This window comes from Tinamus guttatus, unplaced genomic scaffold (assembly GCF_059628265.1).
Source record: "Tinamus guttatus ecotype Peru unplaced genomic scaffold, ASM5962826v1 Tinamus_guttatus_pri_ptg000125l, whole genome shotgun sequence".
NCBI classification, from domain to species: Eukaryota; Metazoa; Chordata; class Aves; order Tinamiformes; family Tinamidae; genus Tinamus; species Tinamus guttatus.
The window spans coordinates 5409565-5422980 of record NW_028288659.1 but is presented as its reverse complement, the minus strand read 5'-3'; the positions used below and the strand labels follow the sequence as shown (position 1 = coordinate 5422980).

General features: G+C 37.2%; 1 protein-coding gene across 2 annotated transcripts in view; it reads right to left on the bottom strand.

Annotated features, from left to right (window-relative positions):
* Nucleotides 1–13416, bottom strand: part of KDM7A (lysine demethylase 7A) — a 54988-nt gene that overhangs the window by 30378 nt on the left and 11194 nt on the right. For both annotated transcript variants that reach the window (XM_088521615.1, XM_088521617.1), the window contains exon 2: nucleotides 3365–3450. In XM_088521615.1, the coding sequence (XP_088377741.1) occupies nucleotides 3365–3450 (86 nt within the window). The remainder of the gene's footprint in view (nucleotides 1–3364; nucleotides 3451–13416) is intronic.

Sequence of the window (13416 nt, the reverse complement as noted above, 5' to 3'; positions counted from 1 at the left end):
ACAGCTCTTTTTCTCTACTTAGCACACGCTAAAGTACATCATACATCCATAAACAAGAAAATATTAAATAACAGTAATGAAAGCCATTTTCCTCTTATATATCTCTCTACATTATTTTATGTAGCCTTGAGACCTTGCAACAACAGTTGCAGGAAAGAATATAATGAAAATTTTGTGCTCTTTTATGCTCAAATTAAAAGCAAAATTTCTGAATAAATTGAAATGAAGACACAATCAAACACACACAAAAAAAACCACACGCTCACAAATTTAGTGCAAGAAAACTTTTACCCTCACTATTCCTGAAAACCCAGGGCCAATCCACTGTGACAACATTCAAAACATACACACAAAAGTACACTACAGAATCACAGGAGAGTTAGTAAAAGGAGAGGAACAAGGTGGGAATTTTCATACAAAGCAAGCTGAAAGTTACTTTTACATTACATTCCTTATGCATTCAAAACATTGGGCCAACAACTGTTCTTAGCTTAGGCAAACATTATTCCTCACCACCTCACACTTAATGTGCATCAGACGTCAGATGCTAAATCTTAAATGGATTCAGGACCTATTTACCTGTACAATACAGCCTGACTTCAAATGATACCCAGTAACCAAAAATGCATGAGGAGTGGTAGTATGGGAAGACCAAAAAAAATACATTGAACATCAAGTAAATGACAGAATACCAGGCCTAACGTCTAGTACAACATCTCATTATAATGTCTGCTCATATCAACTACTCACGTTAAAACTACAATTAAAAAAAAATAGTGGTGGTGAGGGGTTAGTAACAAAATTTGAGAAGGTAAAAACAGACGAAGGAAATATTACTCTGACAACCACAGTCCTCGTAACATTTACCACACTTTGTGCTTTCCTAAACCTCTGGATTCTAGAGTCAAGTGGTACATGAGACACTCAGCTTTCATGTGAACAGAGCACATTTTTACACCTAAGAATCACCGAGTAACTTTGAACATAACAATATATAATAGGAAGACTCCACAGTGAATGGAAAACTTCAAAATGTATCTTTTTTCTTTTGAAAACTCTCGTTTTTATGTTTTTATGTTTTATGTTAAGATACAAATCAATTTTTGTTGAAATACAAAAAAGTACATTGGATAACATTGTTATTACTTAATTTGATCTTTACATCTAACTATGTAGTACTTCTCTCAAGTATTTGAACTCTTCCTTTGGTAACTTGTAGGAAGCTGGAAGTATCTATCCGGCTATATGAACTTTATCTTTCTTTTATAACTTCAGTAAATTACTTCATACTATCTTTTTTGATTAGGCGGGATTATACATACAAATGTCTGCAGAAATCACAGATATACTTGCCGTCTTAAAAGGAAAATAAGAAATTTAGTTTCCTTCAAAATTATTTTAGAAGAAAAGATATGAGATGTGGTAAATAAAAAGCACTCTTCGTATTTATAAACATAATTTCTTTTCCCTGAAGTGCTCTGGAGCACTGTTGCTACATTTGAAATCCTAATAAGATTATCAGGATCTCTAAACATTTAAGCAGATGCCCTAACTGCAAGCTATGATAGATCTAATTCTGACGGCATGGCTGAGAAAAACTAATAGAATCACAGGTGAAGACACACTTCATTACATGACCTAGGCTTGAACTGAGCAGTGGTATATCTGAAGCTTCTACTAAATCTAAATGATTTATTCTCTGGAGGAAATATGAAACAATATGGATAATTTTTACCACAGATTCTTATCTTTAAAAAGACTTCCAATACAAAAATCACACTTATCTCACTGTCAAGTTGCTAGAGCTAGAAGCCTCTTCACACAAGAAAGGCATCACAAAGATGGTGGTGAAGCATATGGGTTTTGCCAAATCAATCAGAGAATATAAGATTTAAATTTACTGAGTCTTTTTATAATATTCTGAAAGTTCTGTGTGTTCCCCTTCTACTCACTGCCCTCACCTTCTGTTCTACAGGGAAAACAGTCAGAGAAGTAGTTGATATTTATATTCTGATTTACAGGAGTCACATGCAGATTTTTAAATGAAAAAGACAATCAGAATCCTAAAAACTGCAAGCATATAAATCAATATTTATCCTACCTTTTAGCTCCTAACCTGAAAGCTGCGAATTTTAAAGGTATTAAGTATAACCTGCATTTTATACAATATACATATTATACAAGATCATACCAATGAGGGATATATTATTACTTTATTCATAATCCACAAGACTAACCAGTGAAGATGCAATTGTTTTAAACTCATTATTTTTAAATGATAGGGCAATGCCAGTTTTGAAAACATTCTAGATCTTAATCACTGATGACTAATCATTATGTTGTCTTTAAGGGAAAAAAAATGGAAAAAAAAAATGAGATAACCATTCATTGCTCAGTGCCTGAAACATAAGACACAGTGGGTCAAGACATTTTTCAAATTTGACCTTAGAAATTTAATTCATTGTTAGATAGGTGAAATTAAGTTTTACCTTGCCTCCTTTCAAGAACAGAAGTCATGGGAAAAATCTAGGAGCTGGATAAAGTAGTGCCCTTTCAGTAGTTACGAAAAGACAAAAATGTTATTTTTTTCCAAGAACTGCAGTGTTACCATATTTCCATGTCAGATCTCTACTGCAAGCATACCTACTGAAAGGAGAACTAAAGCAGGAGAACTTGACACTGCATTTGATAGTCTTCTGGCAACTGCAAAGACTCCCTAAGAAACTTGATGGAAATATGTTTACAGATCAGATACCTGGAATTCAGAGTTGGATAAGTGACAAGGAATTAAATGGCCCCCATCAAAAAAAAAAGTTCTAATTCTCAGCTTCCATTGGACTTTTTTTGACATATGTCTACAATTCATCAAGAAAGCTAAGATGACCAACTTTTACACTTTCTCAACATCTCTTCAGGCCTTCCTAGGTTTTATAATATTCATGATTAAAATATGCAGTCGTTAGGCACCATCTTTTTAAATGATTATTATTATTTTATTAGCATGTAATGTATACAGGATAATAAAGCAACAATTCCAGCACTGTGTTTTTGGGTTTTCTTTTGTTTGTTTTTTTGATTATTCCCTAATTTTTGTTCTTTCTCAGTCAAGTCCAGATTGTTTTCTTCAATCTCTGTACACTTCACTCTCTCTAATCTACAGCTGTGGTTTGTATTTGATTCTATCAGCACTTCTAGATCTAGACAGTCACAAAGAACCAGTACCTGCTTAATAACCAAACTCATCTAGAAGAGTCTTTTTCTTTCTTTTATTCTTTTTTCTTTTTGGTTGCATATGGAGCTGAAACAGATTTCAAGTGCAAAATACAAGTAAGCGTAAAATAAAATTTGAATATCTCATACTTACTTAGAGAAGGTCCATGAAGGATTGCACAGTTGGGACAATGGTATAGATCAATGTCAACAGCATGGTGCTCCTCGACCCCAACACAGCTGGAATAAAATTTTTCAAACATTAATAAGAATATATGCAAGCTTTATTTTTTAAGCTAAAGAATAATTCAATCTTAAGTCTTTATCTGAACATGCTTAGTCTTCACAGGCAAAATTGTAATCAGAATTCAAATTATATCTTTCCATGCCACTGCTGGGTTGCCCCTTAAATTATTGAGTAACAATTTTCTTACCATGGAAAAAAAAGAATGTTATTCATTTTTCCTTTCTTTTTTTAATAAAAGGAAACAAGAATCAAATTCCTCTAAAACTGAATCTGCAGTGTATAACTTTACCCCACATCTCCCAAAATGGCATTGATCTTAATTGTAAGAAACAAGGTACGTAAAACACTTCAAGCAATTCCCTTCGTAAAGGTGAAGATTAAAAGAAAAAAGAAAAAAAAAAAAAAGAATTTCTGACGTCTAAGTGCTAGCAGTTGGTAGAAGGCATCACAAAACTTTTCTTTCCTTCCTCATGCACATGCTCTTTTACATATTGTAAAAAGCACATATCTGACTTCAACTCCCAAATAAATATTGAATAATGCTTTCATTTTTCTCCCTGAAATCTTTGCAATACCAGTAGTAGCTATGCAAGCTACATAAGCAATCACACAAATCACTCTTCAGGAGAGCTGCTTTTGTTTTAAAATAGCAAACAATATTTCAAAGAGCATTTGAGAGACTTAATGTTTTCCTGGCATACATTTTTTTCCCAGATAAAGCTGTCAAAGTGGGATTTAAGTGGAACATCTTTATAACAGTCATTTCAAAACATCTGCACTGCTCTATATCTAAATAACACGATCTTAAGGCCAAAAGTTGAAGCAAGTCACAGTAACTTCCTTTCTCAATACAACAGTACCAAATTGCAGAGGAATAAAAAGGTGTTTAAAAATAAATAAATATATTTTTAAAAGCCTGGAGAAGTCTGCCTACAAGGATATGTTTTGTTGTTGTTGTTAAGAATTGAAACACAAGAGCTTAATCACAGAAACTAATTTTTGAACAAAGACTTTAAGGAAAAAAAAATCCTTCTTTCTGATAGACATTCTAGCTCTCTCTCCAAGAGGTTCATCAAAGCTCACAAAATTGGTTGCTTCCACGATAGGAAACAACAGCACTGAGTATCTGCACCACAACTGTGTGTTTCTGTTTAATGCACTCTAATAATGTGATAACTTGAACACTGAAGCAGCCAAGTAAGGCTCTCACATCCAAAGCGTAATGACAGCACAGGCACTCAAGCTCTGAAATGACTTAGCTACAAAGTCTTCTCCCCAGCAGCCTAGTGCCAAAGCCACCGACACGCTCCACTAAATGGCAGCACTTTCTGCCAAAACAACATACTGAGCAGCTTCGCACTCCAACTGCATCAACAAGCAAGTCAAATCTGAAACCCCAAAGCATCTCTCATGTAGCCACCGGTAAACAGGACACGACCCTAAATTCTCTGTAAACATTTATTCAATTCTTCTGCCTCCCCTCTGTTTGCAAGACAGGTTTAGCAAGCAAGCAAGGTTTAGCAAGAATATAGATCTTTACATACTTGCTATCCTACAATCGAAATACAAAGCACTGCTGCCAAAGGCATTCATCACAATTCCTGCAATATTTAATATTTGTTTTCAAGACCTCAGCTACTGGATTTGCTGTTACATGCGAGTTCAGCTGACATCTAAGCAGAAATGAAGGCAGAAGTGCTCTTTAAAAATGCATGTGCCATTTCTTCTTGCTTGTGTTCTCTTTTTATAGAGTGACTCATAATTCTGAATGTTTAAAAATTAACACTCTAAAAGCCCCAAACCAGAAGGCAAATTTATATATTTCTCCCTATATAAGTATGTAGCAAATATATAAACATTTATGTGTATCTATGTGTATATATATGCATATGCCAAGATATACATGTAGCTTTAAGTATCAAAATGTTTTTGCTAAGATTCTAATTTTTGAACTAAGTATATTTATGTTGGATGAAGTCTTGCTCAGACTAGCACATTTGTTTGATGAAATAGAGCGCTCCAAGTGAAAATCTCACTCTCTTTCCTGCTTTACCCTTTTGTGAATCGAACACATTTCAGCATCATCCCAATCAAATCACTTGATATCTTGCTAACTGTAAGAAATTTACATCAATAGATCTTCCGGCTTTGACAATTAACTGTTTATCATATTGTATTTATGAAGGCTAACATACTGTCTCTTATTGGACATTACAGATGGCTGAAGATAAAAATCAAGATTCTGTTGCATTTATGCATCATCATGAGGAGGTCACAGAGACCCTGGAAAGCACTAAAATATTTGCACACATTGACATTCCTAGTGCAGGGGATGGTTTTTCTGAATGAAGCTTCACAATCACACTTCACCTCTCCAGCCAATCTGGCTGAAACGTCTTCACATTATCTATTAACTATAGATCTATTATCTATTATCTAGATCTATGATCTATTAGTTTCCGAGTTGCTTCTCTCCTGCAGGGAATTAGCAGACTAATCCTCAGGAATGGTGAGAGGTTTACAGCCTTACAGAATAAATAAATAACTAAGAACACACTGTAGGAGACTAATTCTGATCATAAAGGTAGAGGTCTGAATGGGTCCCGTTACAGAGAAAATAGCTCTAAATCAGTAACAAGACAGAAAAAAAATGATTAAAAAAATCCAAGATTCCACATATGAGTGGTCAGAGTGTCCTTTTCAGTATTAAAATAAAAAGGAGTTTCTGTAGCTTCTCGAAACTCCAAAGTCTTCATTTGATAAAAAGCTTCCTGCAAGCTCCTGGAAAATACCTTTGCCTGAAGTCTTAAAGAACATTTGTCCACTTACAATTAAGAAATCTTTTTTTAACTTCCCCAAGGGCACAAACATCAAGTCAAGGTCAGCACGGGGCAGTAGAAAAGCCTGGGAAGTGCTAAGATATTTGCAGATGTGCATTATACCTCATGCAGCAAGCGATTCCTGCTGGAAGGTCATTTCTGGAAGAATCAGTTCTCCAGATTTAAGTTTGATTAAAAGGAGAATGCTTTTGTTTAAGTCTGAATTTTCCATGTGATTGTTGAATTTCTATCTCTGTAAAAGGAGAAAGCAGCATACCCTGTAAATTGAAAACAACCAGAAGAGGCCTGGCACGAGAGATACCAATAGACTTTGTTTCTATGCAGAGAGAAAATAAGACCTTTTTTTTTTTTTTTCTGCCCCACAGAAATGGAAAAAAAACATCCTACAGGGACTATCCCCTAATGCAGTATTGCTACTCATTTAGAAATTAGTTACCCTGTGCACAGGTAATTCAGTACAACAGATTCAGCAATCATTTCACAATTACACTGGAACACCTGCCAGAGGGGCTGGAGCAGCAAGCTGGAGCAGCTTGCAAACCCTGCAGCCCCTTCCCTGCTTCTGATGTTAGCCAGTAGGTCCACAGCACTTTAGAGGTTCCTTCACTCCCTCTCTCTCTCTCTCCGTTGGTCCAAGTGAAAAAATGCCTGATTTAAGAAGAAATTCTATACACGCTTGATTTGGCCTTTATCTTGAAAATGTCCATCCAAAAAATACACTCTATCATTATCCAAAAATACAAATATAAACGGTAATGATTACACAAAGCTCAGGCTTTTTGGGTTGTAGGAGATTAATCAGAATCAGAATTTGAGCTTTGTTAAAGCTGTCCTTTGCAGAAGATGCTTTTAATGCCATGCGCATTCTTTCAGAGAGAAGGCAAATCCGTACTCATAGTGTCTCCCTCGAGTAGCAGAGCTTTCATTCACTCGAAGCACAGAGCTCAAAATAAATAAAACCAGTTAAGTGACGTTTTGTCAAAGCAAGTGCGACTCCAGGATGCGCGTTCTGAAATAGGAACCTATCAGGCAAGCTAGCAGTGGACCAAAGCAATCAAGTTACATAACGATATAGGCTCGGTTACCCATCAACAAAACCTCCTAACTACAGTTACAGATACAAGCTACACGTTCAATGTAATCATCACGGTACCTAAAACTTCACAAGAGAGAAGTGACATCATTATTTGTACATTGATTCTTCCATATTGCAATCCCAGTCTAGGCAGAAAACTAGTTCATATGTTTTTTGAGATTGGACACATGCTTTTTATTAGTGTTTATTAGAGCAAGTTCTTCAATTTATTGAAACTGCTAAAACTGAGAGGAGACAGGATTGTTACTTCTGTATGAAGACTGTGACAAGTAAATATTTGCTATAATAAGCATGTTCTTATTTCTAAGCATCTGTGCTTGTTAAAAATGGAGAGCTGATTTATCTATAGAAAATGAATTTTTGTAACTATTAGAAATTTAAACAAAAAATAAAACGACTGCTCAAGCAGCAGCCAAAAACATGGCTCAGGACATGCTCAGGAAATCCAGAGCTTAACATGCAAAAAAATTCTCACTGAGGGCAAACAACCTTTTCCCTACCATATAAGAGTGTCAGGAGGAGACACACGGTCATGATTAATTCATAACAGCATTGGCCAGGATGGATTATGTGCAGCAGTTTTATGAGACAACTGCTTTTCCTATGATGGTTTCCTGACAGAATGCAGCTAACATCACCAAAGGACTTCTTATGTATTTCTTCTGCTTAGTATCACCCATCAAGTGCATACCTAACTTTTCTTTTATACAAACTATGATTTCTACTCTTCTGTACCTATATTGATTACAGCAGACTGTTTTAAAACAAAGTTAATAATATTTTTTCTCATCATCCTTTCTAAATCATTGTTTTACAGAAAAAAAGGTCAGAAGGCACCCACAACATTTTGTGTAGATTTCACAATTTCAGCAAAATAAGCTGCAACAAGAAGCCCAGAGAAACGATACTGAAACAAACCACAGTAGACTTCAAAATTAAACATGTCAGTGAGAGCAAACAGAAACAGCATTTAAAAAGCAGCAGTGCTATTTGAGGCCTCATTTCAGTGCGAAGACGATTACATGAGATAAACCAGGATGATACCAGCAAGCGAATCATGCCATATGGTTTACTGAGAGGAAAAAATCCGCATCAGCCTGACCTAAAGGAAGTTTCTTTAGCACTCTAAGACGAGCAATCAGTGCAACCTTTCACGTACGAGGGGAGCGCCGTGCTCAGGAATTCAAAGAGCCTCCGCAGCGGCTCAGAGCCCCATCTGCCGCCGTTCACGTCTTGCCCAGCGTGGCCAGGCCCACCAAAGGGCAGGAGAAACAATAACGCAGCCTGTCACGGGCCCCCCGTCGGATAACGCAGCCTGTCACGGGGCCTCCCGCTGGATAACCCAGCCTGACAGCGGCCCCGCAGCGGAGCAGGGCTGCAACTGCTGCGAGCGCGCTGCAGTAAAGGAGAGCGGCTCCTTCCCTCCTTCCCTCCCACAACTGCTAGAGGGAAACGAGGATTAACTGTGGATATGAAGTAATTCTAGCAATAACAGAACCCTAATTACACAGACAACAGGAAATTTAGTTCTGGTTATAAAGTTTGTAATTGCTAAGAGTTCCTTTTAGGCAGCAAAGTCCTTAGGTACACAGAACACATCTATTCATTACCTGGTTCGAAGACAGGGCATTGGAAGGGAAGGAAAGAAGGCAGAAAGTAACAGATTATGATCCTTGCTCCCTACGCGCTTATTACAAAGGCTTTCTAGGTCTTTAAGAGTTTTTCATTATTTTTATCTCTGCTCCAAAACTGCAAGCCACAGAGAGCCTCAGTCAGACCTGCAACACAAAATCATCGCTCTGAGAGGTAACTACATCTCGCGGTTTGTCTAATTACAGCTCCGCGTCATCGTTATCTTGTTATGACTGTGATTACAAACTAAAAGCAAACAAACAAACAAACACCCGTATAACCAAGCAACCTTACAACCCAAGCTATCACCATTCTTTCCCTAATAAAAACAAGAGGAGGGGAAAGTAGGCCAAGCTCCACTACAGAGACAACATGAAGGTGGAAAAAGGAAGTCAGTATACAGATTTACAGGTGCACTTATTCGGGAATAAGTCCACCAGGACAACCGTAGCAAATGAAGGCTTTTCATGGATAAAAGCACCCACAACTAAATTTAAATGGTAGGGGGGAGATGCCGTTATAGGTCACCTGCATACCTTTGCCTTCGCTTTCACACTCCTAGCTTACCTGCCTTAGCTTTCCACAGCACCAGCTTGGACACAGACTCCCACCAATTATTAAGTAGATTAATGAAACACTGGATATAGCTGGAGCCTTCATTTTCTGGACCACAGCCAACATGAACTTCAGTGCTGGTTACAGCGTGAAGTTTCTAACAGCAAAGTACAAAGAGTACTCATGTAAGTAGCTGTTTAAAGGAGAGAGGGCCTTGAAAGAGGAAGGGAGAGGAATTAACTGAATCGACAACAGCGTTGGAAGAGACACTGAAGTTCAGCCCAACACTTCAAATTACAGCCCCAGTACTTGGCTAGTTACACAGTAACCTGCTTTGCTTAGCTGAGAGAAAGCAACTTAACCATTTTCCTGTAGTTACAGTCAGACAAATCATCACCGAGCCGCCTAAGGGAGCAGCACTAGACAACCTGAAGTGCAAGAAAGGAGAAGCGGGGCTGTCCTTTTTGGCAATGAAAGCCACTAGACCAGGCAGCACTTATTGTATAACGTCACCTTCCTTATTCACTGATCTCCTACTCTGACTTAACGGATAAATTGCCAGTAGCTTGCACAATCAGATTGCAGGGAACATCCTTCCTCGCATCTGAAAAATTGCCTAGAATTTAATCATCTACTCTGGACAACATAGAAAAAGATGCTAAACGCCAAGAGATATACTCATTAGCATTAGATGCCATAAATAAACCTTTATTTTTTATTTTATTTTATATTTTTTTAATAGTACAGCATTCAAGATGGTCTAATTCTGGCCATCTTCACATATACCAATCCCTTTCCGTGATGAAACATTTAATAATTTCCTTGAGACTAGCTATCCATAGTTCCAGCAATAAGAGAAGCCGCAGCAAGTACCCAGCACAGCTATAATTTTAAGCCACAAGCAGTTAAGCCATTTGCCTACCAGAGCCTTTCCAGTAACTCACTAAAGAACTGCACTAACTGAGTTACAGACCAAGAACTCAGCGTGTAACCCAGGCAGTTTGAAAGCCAAACCACAAATACAGCCTTCCATAACGCAGAAAAAAAAAAAAGATCAAAGGGGCTAATTTTCAGCCTGATTCCTACCACCTAGCTTGGGAGAAGAATGATGACCAACTGGAAGTGTGAAGATAGCTACCCTGTCTTAATTAAGAGAAATACTACTCGATGGCAGTCTAATGGAAAACAGCTACTTGGACTTGATTTCGTTTTAGAGGTTGAGTAGAAAATAACTTTTAAAAAATGGTTTTGAAATACTCTCTCACAGTGGTTCTTGAAATCCAGAATTGCCTACACGCAAATCTTACAAAAACCACTTAATAACATACTCTGAAGTGAGCAACATTTCTAATACTAGATCTTAGGCCAACCAACTCTTTTCAGTGATCTGCAGCGTACTATTAAGAGTAGTGTTTGATTCATTTGCGAGATTTGTTGATATATCTTCAGCTGTTCCATCTGCTCCTCATCGGTGAACGGCCTGGAGCGCAGCCTCCTCCAGGACACTAACCGGTTATTCAGGTTGCCTAGTAAATATGAGTTGTTCAGAAAGATCCTGATGTAAGTACTATCAGTACTTTGTTATTTTGTGCAAGCAGAGGCTGTAAATCTTTCAACACCCAAAGCAGCACTGTCAGTAGACAGGATCAGATCATTTTGTTCTTGAACACTGCGATAACAAAAGTTTTGGAGGTGAACGGGTAACGCAACCCACTGTGTTTTCTTAGCCTGAGGGGATTGATTAGGAAGCTAAACATTGTTTTTTAAATTGTGCTCCTTCATTGGGAAATGATGACAAGCATAATCTGAGAACAAGACTTTCAAGTAAGCACATGAAGGCAATACCCAGTTTTGCCCTAGTGTTGTAGCACCAGTAACCACTATTTTAATTTTCAGATTCCATTACTGCCCATGCTTCATCCCTGGTTACTATGTTACTGCTCCACTATTTATTCAGGATGCAGCAAGGCCACACTTGGGTCCAGCCTGATTTAACCTACCCCTGAACCCAAATGGAGTATTTCACCAAACCGGTGTGGCAATTTTGGAATCGAATTGGTTTTAAAGTCCTGCTGAGCCTCCTAGTCAGTAGCCTTACCCCTTTCATATTTTTTATTCAGCATTTCCACTCTGTGCAGCTGTATGAGAAGTCTTTTTTTTTTTTTTAATTGTTACTTACTAGGGTAAAAATAAAATCTCTACTTGTATGAATTTCCTATCCGCTTCAAAATCCAAATCATTAAAAAGTTTCCTCTTTTAAAGTAGAGGAGAAAAAAAAAACATTTTGAACTTCTCTGATTATCAACTAACTGTGTCATTTTCCCCTCCAGACTATAATCTTTTTCAAACATTACTAAGAACTTTTTGCTTATTGAGCATTTTGGTGAGCAGAATAATTTCTGCATCCTTCTAACCATAATATAAAAGAATAGATGATGATTCCTACAGCTACAAAATACTGTACTTTTATAAGGCCAATACACCTGCAGTCAATAGCAAGCAGAGATGGCTGCTCTCTTTTTGAAGAAGCCAGAGAGCAAACAGGCTCATCCTCTCCAGCTCCGCATCCTCGTTTCAAGCGCAGATGGAGCCGTTCATTACATTAACCTCTATTTAAGCTATGATACAAGCAAACTGTCTCACATACACAGATAATGAATTTAAATATCAGATGTTACACTGACTGGTTGGCATAACAGTAAGTAGAATAAATTCACCGAATAAGCCAGATATGGCCCATAATTTGGAGATCCTTATTGGACTGCGAGCTGCCCATGGAGGTCTAGAGGGGCATGGTGACCAAAGTGCATCCTTATAGTCCATGCAACACCAAACAGTTATTTTTGCACATTATTCTATCTATAGCAGTCTAACTGTTCAGTCCTCTTCGGAGTGAATTAATGAAGCACAGTTATTTTCAGACCACTTGGAAATTTCAAATAGTACAGAAAAAAAGCGAAGCAGATGTATATATATGTATGCATGAAAGAGTTTGGGTAACATCAGCACTAAGGTTCAACTGTATCAGCATCAATTTTATTCTGGACACAGTTTAACATGCTGACTTTGATCCTAAACTCCAAATGTTTCAGGTCCAGGATACAGAGAAAAGCTTTGTTTCAATAGTGAACTAGACAAAGACACCAGGAGTGAGCAAATTATTTTGCAAAAGCACAAATCCATCTCTTTTATTATAGATTTTACATAGCAACACTTTGAAAGTTAATCTTTGCTTCACAGTCTGTGCAATTCAACTCCATTTGTTTTAGGAAGGGAACGTATGCATCACTAGCATACGTTTGTATGATTCCTAAAAAAAAATCTTCTTTTTCCTCATTATGGGCAAAACACAGATAACATTAGAATAAGAATGCACACAGAAAAAAAAATAAACCAAGGAAGCAAAAAAATCTGCGGTACAAGATCCTTAGGAAAAAGAAAAAGTTTATTCTTCAGGATAACCAGCAGAAAGAACTCAAGGGTTGTCTATTTTTATGCGAGAAGATAGGAAGTCTGCTAAAGAGCAAAATGTCCAAATATTTTATTTTGGATGTCAGTACTACAAGCAGTGATTAAAGGAAAATGTGTTGATATAAATTAGGGAAATTACATCTTTCTGATTCAAGAGTGAAAGTACACCCTGTTATAAGCCTTAGGCTTTGTCTGCACAGAACTGCATCATTTAGATGAAAATGTTGATTAAACAAACTTTTCTGGTTTAACTTGGATCTGTCACTGCACTGATGTAAATCTGGTTTAAACCCAAAATAGGACTACCAAAGGTCTTCTGCTCCACCTCAGTTGGTGTGAAGTGGGCTAGTTAAAATAGTATGTAT